The following is a 15,313-nucleotide window of genomic DNA, read 5'->3' on the forward strand; positions in this document are numbered from 1 at the left end:
GGGGGGGGATTTAATCTTGGTTTTTGACTAGATTTGCCGGAACAGAAGTAGTTTACCTGGAACTAACGCAGGAGAAATCCTAAGGTCGGGCGGCTCTCCATAAACGGAACAGGGCCAAGAAATGCTTACAGATCCCGGCAAAAGTGTAGTCAGGTCTACGGAGGCAGGGGAAAAAAAACGCTTTAGGAAAAGCCCTCGCTGCGCTGACAAACCTCGCCGCGGTTTCCTTTCTAAGAGAACAATAGATCCTCTGTCCCTGGCGGTTCACCGAGGCCCTCGGAGCTCTGGGGCGGGTTTGTGTGTCCCACCACATTCAAAACACCTGTTCTCTCCGATTTCCCTGCCTTCCCTTAATAGACTTAACACACACCAAGGGAATCGTACTTTTTACCAACAAGTCTTCTTTTATTTGCTCCCTTTTCAATCCAGACATTAATTTATAACAATTTTCATCGTTAGTTTAAAAATAGGAACGATCCCTGCTAGAGTGGCGAGGGGTGGGTGGGTAGGAATAACAGAAGCCAGACAACAGGTAAGGAAAAACACAGACGGGGAAAGAAAGAATTAGAGATCGCCATTCAGGCTAAAAGCCACGAACTCCTCGAAACGGACAAGAAAACTGTACAGAGTAGCAAATAAATTACAATTCGTCATAACAGACTGATTGTCCATCACTTAAAGCGCCCCACATTCCCGATTCCTTTCGAAGCTTGGAGTCCTGCAGCGACCGCGTTTTGTCCTTTCCCCACTTTTCCCGTCTCCCCTCTTTATTTTGTGCACTCCACCCCCCCCCCCTCAACAAAGAACATACAAAGCAAAATAAACAGCACCTTTGCTCTCCTAGGCTACCTACCCACCCACAACCCAACCCACCCCAGCCCACAACCCATCCTACAGTGCTTTTGGAATGGTTCAATATTGCACAGGTCAGGGGTGTTTATCCGGTGAGCTTTTGGAGCAAGAAGTAGAAGAAAAGGGCAGAAATAAAGCAATGTCTCGTCGGAAGGAAGGAAGGAAAAAAGGGAGGGAGGGACCAAGGCCCACGCCAAATAAAATAGACTGAATAAATAATGTTCAAAGTGTGTCTTGTGAATTTCTGAACTAGTAGAGTTTCCTTCCAGCCTGAAGGTTGCCCATATTTTGGAGGCTGGGAGTGCGTTAGCACAGCTGTTCCTTTCCCATTCCATAGATCTCTAGTCAAAGGGGAGGGGGAGGGATTCCCATGAACCAGGACCCCACTTTTCCACTGCTTTCAAGGGACATTTGTCACCCTCTGGAGTAAAGGGCTACTATCTTTTCCTTCTCTCCCCCCCCCACCCTCCCTTTGCCCAGGGGCATCCTCGTTTCGTTTGAACAAAAAACTACCAAGAAATCAGATTCTAAACACACAAAGCCCCGCTTCCCTTGTCATCCTCTCTTTCTATGGGACCCAGATCCTGGTTCCTACTCCTTCTTCCTTCTTCCTTTGCTTTCCTTTCTCCAAATATCCTTCTTCTTATCGTTTGCCTCCTGTCGAAGGACAAGAACGGCGGGAGAAGCTGGCTCTCCGTTCGGCCTTCGCATCCTTGCAAGAGTCGCTGCTGACTTCCAGATGCTCTTGGAGAGGGTGGGGAGCCGAACTCTGCCCCTGGAAAGGAGGCCTGGCTGGCTGGCTCCGCCACAACGGAGGGCGACGTTTTCCCCGCCCCCCCTTCGGGTTGCTCAGCCCCATTTTCTGTCCACCGTCCACCATCCCTCCATCCCTCCTTCCCTTTGCTGCCTGTCTCTCCCCATCCCGGCCTCTCTGGCTCGCACGCTCCCCCCCTGGGCCTGCCCAAAGGGTCCTGGCCCCAAGCAGTTTGGCGCAGTTCTCAGACGGGCCGCAGAAGCGGCACCGAGGTGACCACAGGGTGCGAGTAGTAGACCGGGTGGGGAAAGGTGAGCAAGGGCTGGCTGACCGGCGCGTTGGTCGCCCCCGCAGCCCCCGACGCCCCAGCCGGTCCCCCGCCTCCGTCGGGCCCGGCGCTCTCGTGGTAGAGGATGGGCACCCGGACGATGCGCTGAGCAGCGGCGTGACTCAGGTTGGCCGCCTCCAGCTCGGCCGCCAGCTGCCGCTTCCACTTGTTGCGCCGGTTCTGGAACCAGATCTTGACCTGCGTCTCGGTCAGGTGGAGCGACGCGGCCAGCCCGGCCCGCTCGGAGCTGCTCAAGTAGCGCTTCAGGTCGAAGGTGGATTCCAGCTGGAAGACCTGGCTGCGCGAGAAAACGGTGCGCGTCTTCTTCTTGCGGCAGGGCGGCTTCTTCTCCGGGCTGCCCGTCTCCGGCTCGCGCTTGGGCCAGTCCTCGGCGCCGCTCTCCTCCTTCTTGGCTTCCTCCGAGTCGCTCTCTTCCAAGATGATCTCGTCGGGGCTCTTGGAGTCCAGCGCCTTCTCGGCCTTCAGCAACGGCTCCTCCGGAGAATCTCTGTCTGTGCCTCCCGAGGCCGGAGAAGAATCTCGGAGCAGGCATTTCTCCACCGAGGCTGGAGGGAAGCAAACCGCACAAAAGGCAAGTCAAGAACCCAGCCGTACAAAACCAGGCGCCCAGATAGCACCCCCCACCCCCACCTCCGGGCCTCGGCAGACTCTCCCGCGCCTGGCTCTAAAACGGTGTCCCGGAGCCTCGTGACACTCGGATGCCCAAAGATACTAGGAAAGAGAGAGAGCACCGGCTGGCACCGGAGGGAACTCTAGGCGAAAAGCCCCCCACCCGGTCTACAGTACTTCTCCCGTCGCCCCTTTATAGTTCTTGCGGCACATGGATAAAGAGAGCAAGTCGTAGCTGAGATTTCTGGATTGCCACCCAATCCATACAAGGATTCCCCCAATCTCCTTCGCCCCTCAAGGAAATTGCAACCCCGGGCACATTTGCTTGGGGAAGTTAAGACCACCGCATACTAAAAGCCTCCTAGCTCCCTCAGTGCAATAGCCCAATTACATGGATTTGAGGGCGAGCCCTGGCTGATTTTTGGAGAAACTTAATTTCATGTAATCGAGCTGAGGATTGCAACAGTAGGTGGGAAAGCCTAGTTTAAGACTGCGATCCTAAATGTCCGAATCGGCACTACCCTTTCCCCAAAGCACGGTGGCATTTCGGAAACGGATCCATTCAGCAATTTTTTTTTTCGTTTCTTTTTGGGCACGCCCGCTTTAAGCCCCGATTATATTGACTAGGCTTACTTCTGAGTAAGCATCTTGGACGTGAGTAAAGGCATCAGAGATTCCTTGTAATAAGCCTTATTGAAACCAGGTTTTCTAAGGGGACGCGCAGATTAAAGAAGCTGCAACAGAAACAGGGGAGAAGCGGATTTGAAGCTCCACTCCAGCACGTAGCTGTCTGGGGCTGCAGGACACCGCCTCTCCCCTTGCCCTGGTCCTTCTGTGGGCCAGCACCTAGACGCCAGAAGTGTAGAAAGAGCCTTTTCCTTCCCAGGGGTAACCCCCCCACAACTGACCCGAGAAAGCCCACTGGCCAAGGGAGTGAGGATGCACCCGATTTAAGGGGTGTGTGTGTGAGGTTGGGAGGAGAAAAACTTTCCGGAAAAGAGTCTGATCGACTCAAGGCAAAAGTTGGCCCAGCAACAGAGGTGAGCCCAAAAGCTCCGGCTTCCTCAGGAACAGCCCCCCCCCTATTTCCCGGGTTCATGGCGGAGGTGAGGGTGGGAAGACGCGGGACGACGTTCGCCAGTACCTTCCGGCCTAGGCAGGTGCCCTCCCGCGGAAGTCAAGCTGTAAGGATACCACCAGGCAGGAGATCGCTCCAGGTAGTGGGCAGGCAGGGCAAATCTCTGAGCCGGGATCTCGAAGCGTGGGAAGGCGAGGTCCCCCATCTGCGAGAGGGCGAAGCCAGCCCCTTCCAGAGCCCCCTTGGCGGCCGGAGAGAACAGCGCCCGCGTCTGCTTGAAAGGCGCCTTGGGGTGATGGTCCCCATTGAGCAAGTTCTTGATGGAGAAAGGTGACTCCTTGGGCGGCGCGGCCGAAGGCGCTGCCGGCGGCTGCGCCTGGCTGCTAGGGGCGTCCTGGCTGGTCTCCGGCATTTTTCTTCCTTGCCTTGCGGTCCCCTCCTCCCCCCCTTTCGGGACAGCGTTCACACTGCGCTCGGGAGTCGCTCCGAATTCGCCGTTGGCATCAAGGAAGGGAGGAAGGAAGGAAGGAAGGAAGGAAGACAGACAGAAAGAAAGACAGACAGACAGACGCCCAGCCCGACACTCTACCGGGCAAGCCAACAAGGGCCGCCGCCGCTGTCGCCGCCGCCACAAGCGCCGCTGCGGTGGTTTCTCCTGCGTCAATCCGGCGCCAAATGCTCATGCAGAAATCCAAATGTCACCCCAAGTTAACTGTTGGGAGTGCGCGGGGGTTGGGCTCTCGGAATGGCAAGCGGCATCGGGCAGGGCAGGGCAGGGCAGGGCGGCGGCTGGGGGTCCCCCAGACTCTCCCGGTCCCTCTAGGCAGGGTTAAAGAAGAGTGAGGCTAGTCAGCCAGCGGGAGAGGAGGCGAGAGGCGGACGCCCCCACCCCCATTTGCCCGTTCACTCTCTCTCTCTCTCTCTCTCTCTCTCTCTCTCTCGCCTCGCGCACACGCGTTAAAGCCCCCAACCCACCCACCCCCGGGCGATCCACGCCCCCCTTCGATTTGGTCCTTTGCCTTCAGGCTGGGAGAGCTCGCCTCTTATTGGCTTTAGATAGTCCAATTAAGGCAGCAAACGAGGACCGGGGCTATTAGCACAAAAGAATATTGGCTCCAGCGAAGCGGCGCTCCAAGAATAAGCGGAGGGGGAGGGACACGGCATCACCCCCACCTTCCTCCATCCCCTCCCGCAATATCTCCCACCCACCCCGCCTTCGCCCTCCTCCCCCTCGCCGCGTTTTTGGGGGTCCACGCAAACTCTCCAGCTCCGCAGTCGAGAGAGAGAGAGGGAGGGAGAGAGAGGGGAAAAAGAAAGAGAAAAGAGGGTAGAAGGGGCTGAGCCAACCTGTCCCCTCCCAGAAGCCAGGAGGCAGGAAGCTGCTCCGCCCGGGGCTCCTTCGTTCCCTTTCCTCGGGAGAATCTAGGGCGTGAAACGCAGCCCTTGAAAAGCTTCCGGAAAATACACACGCACAGCCCTGGAACTCGGTGACGAAAGTCGCCTGGAGTTTTTGCCCAAACGTCTCGCAAGCTTCGGATTCGAACCCGGCACCCACTAGTCCCGTCGCCTCTTCCTCGGACTGGTTTACTTGGCGTAGCCGGGTTGGGGAGAGGGGGGCCGACGGGGGACGGGGCGTGATCTATCCCAGAGACAGAGAGAGGGGTCGACGCGATCTGTGAAGCCGGAATCCCCCCCACTTTCCTAGAGACAGACATGGACGAGGATCTAGAGAGATTTAGCCGCCATCCGTGACACTGTCCGTCGCCAGTCTAAACGGTACTAGCAGCTTGGGACGGGAGAGAATAAGAGAAAACAAAAACCTCAGACGCCCGTCCTTAAGACGCCTTTGCGGGCGATCCTAATGTATATGCAGGAGTCCCCAAACTTGGCAACTTTAAGACTTGTGGACTTCAACTCCCAGAATTCTATGCTAAGCATAGCTGGCTGGAGAATTCTGGGAGTTGAAGTCCACAAGTCTTAAAGTTGCCAAGTTTGGAGACCTCTGGTATATGGGCTTGAAGTTGAACGTCGGTCTCGGCAGTCTGATCCCCCTTTCGTGGGGTCAGAAAATGGGCGCCACAACACTCCGGAATCTGGTTGAAGAACTTCCATCCGTTTAAAACTCGGATCTCGTTTGTTGCTGGAATTATTTTTCTGTCTTAGTCTCACCATTTGGGGACGGAAAGAACCTTGTTTGGTTCCTAAATTCAGATCTTTCAAAGCCCCTCCCCATTCCTTACTTTCCTTGGTTAGGACAGTCTCGTTTTAAAACGTGGTATCTTCAACCTCATAATTGCAACAGAAAATCAGCTTATTGCAATGGCAAGACCTCACCATCTCCCTTTTGCCTGATTTAGCTTGGATATGAATGTTGCAAATATTGGGCTTATTCCTTCTCCCAAAATTTGTTTGGAAGAAATATAAAGTTATACAGAAAAGTGAAGCAAAATAAATCCAGGGGGGTGAAGAGGGGAAATATCCTTTATTCCTTTGCGTTTAAAATAAAGTCATACCCCTTTTAAAATTCCAGCACACATTTCCAATTTCTTCAAAGGTTTTGTTTCCAAGAATTAAGTCAAATCAAGGGATTGATGGGGAGCTGATATTTTGTATCTGAATTACACTCAATTTTCCCTTTCCCTTTCTTGTTTCTGGTATTTTATTTTCCGTATGTTCCCAGGAGACCCTTGTAACTTCATCGTTTCAAAAATAAATCTTTACACATTTGTGTACCTGCCCTTGTGTGAATTTTTCCTGAGGTCCAAATAATGATGATGACGATAACATAATTATCTTCATCAGCAACAGCAACAACAATAAAAACAATTAAAAAAAGGAGAGAGAGAACCATATTCTCATTTTTTTTTAAAAAAAAAAATGTGTTAAATGCCTATGTATCCCCAGCTGTCCCCAGAAGAAGGGGGTTGGAAGTAAGCTTTCAAATGAAATCAATAGGTGTTTCGGTTTCTTCCAAAAATGTTGGTCTTAAGAGCCTTACATATCTTGAGACTAAAAATGGGACATCCCTAGATCCAACTTTCATCTCTCCCTGATAAGAATGATTGGAGGAGGAGGAGGAGGAGGAATTTACTGTTTTGATTCTTTATCTGTATGATTTTTGTAAAATGGCACTGAATAAGAAATAAAAATGTTGATACGAAGAGATCCTTATGTGAGCCCTCATTGAGGAAAGGGCTGCTTTCTATAGTTTGGGAAATGCAAACCAAATTAAGGCACCAAATTAAGTTTACTTTAACAGAGATCTTTCCAGATAGGAAATATGACCTTTCCCCCCTTTCAGGCTAGATCACAAATGTAACCTTGGGCTGGCACAACTTGTTCCTTGTCCTCCTCTCCATGTGGGACGTTCCTAACAATTCAAGCCACCTTGAAGATTCCTTGGCATGATATGATTCAACAATATCAGTGCTTGCATTATAACTTTTCTATTAACCTGCAATCACACATAAACTTCTCTGGGGGGGCGGGCAGCAAGACTAAATCTTAATGAACTTAATTTACTATATCAAAAATTGTATTGATAGCTTGCAACCTTGTGTCCCTTTCCTGAGATTAAGCTCCCTTAAGATACGTGGGGCTTGCTTTGAAACCCTCTATAGAATCACATGTTCATTCATCATGTTTGGTATGTTATTGGTTTTAAGGCACATTTCCAGCACTTTCTGCAGCTCCTATGTGGAATGGAGCATTTATTCTTTAAGGCTCTCTGTCCAGTACTTGTGTCCACTCCCTCTGTTAAAACTAAAGCATACAGCGCCCTCTGTTGATCTTTCCTTTGATTAAAATAATTCCTACTGCATGCATCAGTTGCAAAAAAGACCCAGCCAAACAGCTAAAGAGGAAGAAAACATCATCAAGCCCTATGGGACCTTAAAGACAAGCAGGTAAGTCTATATATCTGTGTATGGACATGTGTGAAATCAAAATATTTTGGGTAATAGCAGGTTACTCAGTTTGGTCTAAGCAAAATTAGAGCGCACTGTACTAAAATCCATAACTAGATAATATTTTCTTAGGACCAGCCAATATCTCACAACATTTTTTAGATTTTAGATTTTTTTTTCACCCCATGGGTCAGTCTAGTGACTATTGTAGTTTTTTTTAATGTACGTTAAGAATAGAAATTTTTTTCTTCACAATTTAAGCCATAACCACTTTGCTGGATTTTGAAATGTGATATGTTTTTTAGTTTTGAATGAAGCAGTATGTTTTAACTTTGGACAAATAAGGCTGCTGAGTGTTTTTAATGGATTTTGCTGCAGAAAAACTAAACCATGCAATCTTCTGATCTCGGGCTCACTCTCAAGCTTTGCAAAGGTCAATGAGTCTTATTTCTAAGGCAGCGCATGTCCATTTGCAGCTTTATCATATAGTCCTAGGTATATCTACTCAGATGCAACTCCTTTTCATTCATTCTATGGCCAGTATGATTTATAGACAAATAAAAGAGCAGAGATGGCCTTCTTCTGTCTAGCGCTTTTCAGGTATGTTGAACCTTCATCATACCTAGGGAGCGGAAGTCCAATATTTCTAGAGAAGATCGTTTGATGATTGGGAACCTTGAGTGCATTTTATATAGTATGGTACTTGGCAGTCTGAATTATTACTGAACCAAACGGGCTATCTGAAAGTATCATGTCTGCTTAGAAGGAAGACCGTGGCCCCACCCTCAGGCCCAGGAGAGGACATTTTTTATGGGATGCTTATGGAAGAATAAAGCTGACAGTGGTTCATGAGTGTTTGTATTTCCAGGAGTTGTGAAAGTCTAGTGTGCTAGTTAGACAGTATATAGAGTGTGCTGGTTAAACAGTATATAGTTAGTTTGGGAACGAGAACTGTCCCCCCTCCATGAATGCCTCATGGAAAATGTAGTTAATGCCTCATGGGACATGTCGTTCATGTCATGTGGTCACATCTGTAATCCTGATTGGTCACTGAATTGACTTCTGGTTGGGTTGGGAGAAGCTTTGGTCATTCTTGCCTGGACCCAGCAATGTGCTGGAGTCTCCCTTTGCTGTATCATTATGGGATGAAGATAAGTATCTTTTCACACTATGAAGATGACTATGCAAAGATTCATCTAGTTTTAGTCCTAGACTCACCAACAGGACATTACAATGTTTGCCGCATTGGGATTGAAGCTTTCCTATTTCATAATAACATTAGGAGTATGTTGCTTTCTTTTCATTTTTTGAGCATGCGCCATATAACCTGTGATGGCATGACAGTGTTGAAACTGAGGGAAGATGAGACACGTTGTGATTGAACAATTCATTTTATCTCATACCCAGGACTACTGCAGTATCGTCTTTGGTTGGGGAGAATAAAAGGGAGGGGGGGGGAAAAAGAAGTATTGAAAAGCCATAGAGAATTTTCACACCGTGATTCGGAATAACAGAGTTGGAAGGGACTTTGAGGGTCTTTTAATCCAACCTCATGCTCAAGCAGGAGACCCTGTATAATTCCAGACTAATCATTGTCCAATCTCTTCTTAAAAACCTCCAGTGATGAAGCACCCACAACTTCTGAAACCAAGCCCTCCCACTGGTTACTTGTTCTCATTGTCAGGAAATTTCCAATGTAAATATGAAAATTAATTAAGTAAATGATGTGCAGCATGCACCTTTCCTCCCCCCCCCTGCTTCCTTCCCCTCCTTTTCTGTTTTCCTCCTATGGAAAGTTATTTTGGATTGGCCTTCCTTGTCCTGGATTACAACTCCCACCATGTCTACAGTACCTCTCCTAGAATATAAGTCTTTAAGGAGAATCTGTTTCTCTGAAGCTGCCCAGAGCTACCTTGTAGAGGAGATGGGTGACATAAAAATTTAACAAATTAATAAATAATAAATAATTAAATTGGAGTCAAATGGTTGTTCATATCTTTAGTCAAATCAATTTAATTTTGCATATAAATAAAAATGTGTTCTAGAGCAGGTGGCAGAATCTGGTAAATCATGGCCAATTTATAAAAGGTTGGCTGAATTAGTCCTGGTTAATATTTGGATGAGAGATCTCAATGAAAAGCCAAAGTTGTAAATTAGATTAGGAAGTAAACTCTCTCCCCCAGCAAGAAGTAACTTTATTTAAACCATTTCTGTACCACTCCTCATTATAAGAAATGTCAAAGTGGTTTAATTAGTATACTGTCAAAGAAAACTACTGTATATAGCCGTGTTGACGAACCTAAGCTATACATGCCGGAAGTGGCATGCACAGCCATTTCCCCCGGCACATGAGAGGTCGCCCAGAAGAGCCCCACTGCACATGCGTACATGTGCCACCAACTGAAAGCTGATTGTCGGGTATCTGGCATGCATGCGCAGGAGGTGGAGGAGGGGTGCGCAGGGATGCACTGCACGCGAGGGGGAAATCATGCGCCCATGCACAGATGTGCGGTGCACGAGGAGGGAGTCATGTGCACAGGTGCAGGCATATGGTGTGCAAGGGGGGATGCTTGCACATGTGCAGGGGGCATGGGGGCCCCCAGCACACATTGCCTTCTGGGTGCTTGCACACGAGCACACGCAAGTGAGCGCGCACACAATTATCGGCATGGGAGCCAAAAAAGGTTAGCCACCACTGCTGTATAGGTACATAGTTCTATATGTGTCCATGTGACTGCCAAAAATGGAATCAATTTGAATGGAAGGAGTCTTTTTTAAAAAATATATATATGAATTTGGTCCATAAAAAAACCTTAGCTGAAATACACTAATGGAAAATAAATGTTTTATTCCTCACATCTCCATGCTAACTTCTGTCTTCTCTAAAATCCTCCCTGTAAAGTTAGGAGGACTTTTCTGAACAATATGAGATGGGTCAAGGTGGAGAGAAGAATCTCACAAATTAGCTTAGAATCTCAAGATTAGTAAATTTAGGAAAATTCACAGAACTAAAGGCTTTCTATCTTCCAATATTGCCCTTGTAACACTGTGTTCCAGATTGTTTCGAAAAATCTTCTCCATCCATCCGAGAGGACTTTCTGGCGTACAAAAAGAGTCAAAACCTTTTTTCCTTAAGGAAACTGCTGGGTCCCCAATACTGCATTATGGAGTGGCAATGTGCCCACTGACATATTTCATGGTGTCGACCCAATTTCTTGCCTTCCAACTTTTTCAATTCATTTTTTATATTAAAAATACTTTTTAATATTAAAGAAAATGAATGGAAAGTTAGCAGTATCTCTCATCCCCAGAACCTCTCCTAAAATACTTTTAAAAAATAATATTGTGTTAAGGTCTTGGGATTTAAGAGCCGACCAGCAGTGAAGCTGATCAGATGTGGCTGATTTAATAAGAATGAATCAGTATATCATGGATATTTCCTTTAAGACTAGGGATGAGTTCTACCCCTTTAAGAGGTGTTTATATAAGGCAGCCATTAGAGGGCGTGTTCTCTCTCCTTGTGTTCATTGCAGAGTTCTCCGTTAAGAAATCTGCTTACTTGATAGGTATTTGCCTACCACGTATATTTCTGTATATAACTGTTTTGTATAAACCACTGTTAAATGTCTAAGTCTCTGTGTGCTGTGTTTTGTTCCTGGGTCGTCTCATAATAGCAGTCACGCTGCAAATGCTCTGACATATTGTGGGGTTGTGGGTTGTTGCAGCTATTTTGCTTATGTTTTTTTGTGACTGAATGTAAATGGAGGTAAATTCTCCAAACTTCAAAGCTGCCTGGTTTGAAATGACTTGGGACACCTGTGCTTCTCCAGCCAATACCTCTAAAGCAAGAAGTACAGTAATTTTTTTGCCTTTGGATGATGCAACATTTTGTTATAATACAGAAGGTTTTATAAGAAAGATGAGTGCATCTTTTAACCTTTGGTCCTGGTGACTGACCCAGACTGAATCCTAGTTAATAGTCACTTCTGGATTGCATCATTTCCCTATGCTATTCTCCAAACTGAAGCCAAATGTTGCAGAATATAAAAAGAAAGTCTATCTCCTGTTGTCTGGGCATAAGTCATGCTCAAAGGAATCTTTTGTGGTTCTTAGAAGTTTGATTTGGGATAGTAGAAGCTTTTTTGATTCAGCATAGACTACCTGAAATAGATAGTGACATAATTTTGCTATAGCTTCAGCAGGAAACAACTTATGTTCTAGAATCAAGATAAACAAAACCAAGCAAATAGTTTGATTTCCTGACTTGCCCCTGGATGTGGTTCAAATCTTTTTTTTTTGCAAGCCACTAGTTCATTAGATAGTGTTTTGTCTTGGACAATTAAAGCTCAAAACTATTTCTCATTTGCCTCACTCTTAACTTCTTTCAGCTTTTTAATTTCAGCATATCTATTCTCACAATTTCAACATTATCAGCATGTTCTAAAAGAGGAGGATTTATTGCTTGTAACATTCTTGTGCCAGAATTTCAAAAATTCCATCCTGGGCTACACTGTAAGATGCTCAAAGTTACACAGTGGTAAGGTGGATAGCCAAAAAAATTAACTGATTAATGAATTAATGAATGAATTAATATCAGGTGAAATATTTAGTTTTTCTATATAGCTCCAGAGTCCTCACATACATGCCTCTGTGCAACTCCCTGTTTTGAGTTTGGAACTGGAGTTTTTCAAACTTAGAAAGCTTTGGAGACCGAAGAGAAGATTGTTTCATATTCCAAACGTTTTAGTAGTTTAATTAATTAATTGATTTTGCAATTGTTTGACTCCAAAAAGATTCTGAGTGGCTTACAACATAAAATAACTTATTTTAAAGAGATATGACTATCTGGACAAAACTACACAAGAAAAAAATGTACAAGGGCTTTGAGGACACTCTAACCTCACACCTGAAACAGAGTCAAGTCTGAAGCAATTTCTAGAACACTTTAAATGGGCACCATATGTATCTCTGGCACAATTATCTTCCAGAGGCAGAAGCAGAAGAGGCAGAAGCAGAGATAAAGAAAGCACACTTCCTTGGTCCACAAGATGTTATAAGGACTTCCACTTTCCCTTCTGATTCTATGAGTCTATGATTATTACATTATAATATTTTACAATAATGTAAAACAACTTTATAAAGCAAAATCAAACATTTTAAAGAATGTTAAAATTTTAGCTTGGGTGGGATTTGATGGGTGGACAAAAATGCCAAATCCAATCTAAACATGCTGACTATCCAACCATCCAATTTGATTAAATCCATCAATCACATGATATGCAAGATCTCATTCTGATCAACTTTCCATTAATAATACTATTTGCATAGTAATAAGGTGCTATTCAGTGACAAATGACTAATATATTGATTGATTCAATCAAATCTTTCACAGAAAATTTTAAAAGAAATTTGACTTCACAGTTTGTGGCATGGTGGCACAGTGGTTAGAACTCTGCCTACAACCAGGAGCTCCATTCTGACTGGCTCAAGGTTGACTTCCATCCTTCTGAGGTTGGTAAAATAAGGACCCAGATTGTTGGGGACAATATTTTGACATTTGTAAACCACTCAGAGAATACTGTAAAGCATTATGGCACGGTATATAAACCTAAGTGCTTTTGCTATAATTAATTGAGTATATTGACATACATTATGAAGAATCATAAAGGAAAATCTTTTTGACAAACAAAGAAAGGGAAGTGGTCCTGTCTGAGACACATCCTCATTTCTTCATGGCTTGCTCTTGATTATGAGTTTGTGTTTCAATAGGAACATTTATTATTGAGCCCTGGTGAAACCTCTGATGCCTATAGTAATGACTGGCAAAGTGATGATGCTCAATACATGGAATCAAATCATACAAATGATGGTATCAGCATTTGCCAATTTCACGGGTTGTCAGTATTGAGAGAGAGAGTGTGGGAGAAAGAGAGTGTGGGAGAGGGAGGGGGAGAGGGTAGGAGGGAGGGAGGGAGAAGTCTATTTTGGAATATGCACTATGGCTTTTGTCTATTTGAACCATTTCTCAAAGTAGCAGAAAAATATTTTCAATGATAATAAGTAGAAAAGCCTTTGAGAGCCATTAAAAAAAATCTCCCCTATAAGGTTTCTGCCACCCTGAGGTTATGCATTGTCTTCCTCTTTACTTTTGGCCTGAGAATTGCTTGGGGCTTCTGTCTCCTGCACTAAACTAGGTCAAGTTTCTAGAGAAAAAGAGTCTCTTAAACTCACACTCACATCAGCCATTGAATCATAGCCATGAAGCAAATTCCTGCCTTCCCAAAACCATCTTAAAGATTTATGACAGTCCCTGAAAGACTTGGGGTGTGTAAAGCTATGAATGGATTAAACTAATAATATTGCTTATATATTTTTCAATGGAGATAACTTTGTTTTAGAACATAATGAGTAATAGAACATAGCAGAATCAGGACTACTTATACCAAATGCAGCAATAAATATCACCAAGGTACCCGGTGTTGCTGAAAAGTGTGCATTAGATAGCTATATCACTAAAGGGGAATAGAAAAGAAAAGTAATATATCTACCTTAGAATGAAACAAAAAAAAAACACCCTTACTTATCATGATGAAGTCTGAAGATTCTGAATAGTTCTGTGTGATTTTTTCTCTCATTTATAGCCATAGCTGTTACTAATTTAAATAATGAGAATAGGAACAGGAATAAAGGTCAACAGTGAATAGTTTAAACCAGCTATGCTTTGCTGATGACATTTTCCTTTTCTCCAACAATGCTGAAAACCTTCAAGTTAAGCAACAGAATTAAATGAAAGCAGCAAGTTTCAGGATCGAAATGAACCTGCAGAAACACAAGGAATATTTAGCAACCGCTTTCAACTTCTACCAATAATGATTGAAAATTATGAAGTGGGGAATGTCAGCCATTATATCTACCTTGGTTGTGGAGGATGATATCACATAAGAAATGTCAAAGTAAACTAAAGTAGATCAGAGACCATTTGAATTATTTTTTACTATATTCAAAAGTATCATGCCAATATCTTTGAAAAGAAGTTGTTTAATCAGAGTATATTACTTGTGCTGACATATTAATGCAAAATAATAAATTAAATGCAAAAATAAGTGAAAAGTTAAAATGCTTAACATGGCCTGGCAAGAAAATAAACACACAATCTGTCAACAGGAGTATCTGACATAAAGAAGTAAATAGTCTCACAGAAATAAAAATATTATATAATGAACAGATCTAGGTTGGATAGATACAGTCCTCCACTGGATACCAACCGATCTTCAGACACAAAATGCCCAAAGAAACACTGGCAGGTGACATAACTCAGTTCAAAGGTGTTAGCTGAAACTTATCTGCAATGGGTCAACATGATAGAAGGCCATTGAACAGGTCTTCATCCTCCAATGGGTTGATTTGGACTGCTGTTGATTTATAATGGTCTGTTACTGAAAGGTAAATATACGAGTCTAAAGAGAAAATATTTATTTGCATGATACTGAGATATTTCTTTAACTGATAAAACAATTGAAACCATTCATTCAAAAGAATTATATCTCACTCAGCTACCAGAGCACCAAGAAAACATCCGTCTTTGTCTTGTCCCTGTGCACAGGGCCAGTTTATTTTCAGGACTCCCTGCCACACCAGATTGGTTAGAAGAGGCACACTCCATATCATCCAGGTTGCCATCCATTTAACCTTCCCAAAAGAGGTGAAAAGCTGGAGAAAGAGTGAAGCAAGAGTTGAGAGAGAAAGTGGTGGGTATCAAGGGAGTT

At 44.8% G+C, this 15,313-nt stretch overlaps 1 protein-coding gene across 1 annotated transcript; it reads right to left on the reverse strand.

The window, feature by feature from the left end:
- Positions 1-848: 848 nt before the first annotated feature.
- HMX3 (H6 family homeobox 3) lies at positions 849-4,561 on the reverse strand. Its single transcript, XM_087965871.1, has 2 exons — positions 3,709-4,561; positions 849-2,500 (listed from the first exon to the last, which is right to left on the reverse strand). The coding sequence occupies exons 1-2, from the start codon at positions 4,052-4,054 to the stop codon at positions 1,851-1,853; spliced, it is 996 nt and encodes a 331-aa protein (XP_087821997.1). The 5' UTR covers positions 4,055-4,561; the 3' UTR covers positions 849-1,850.
- Positions 4,562-15,313: the final 10,752 nt, after the last annotated feature.

The sequence above is a fragment of the Notechis scutatus genome, chromosome 4 (assembly GCF_049901735.1).
Source record: "Notechis scutatus isolate UNSWTSFEM ecotype Mainland chromosome 4, rNotScu1.2, whole genome shotgun sequence".
NCBI lineage: Eukaryota > Metazoa > Chordata > Lepidosauria > Squamata > Elapidae > Notechis > Notechis scutatus.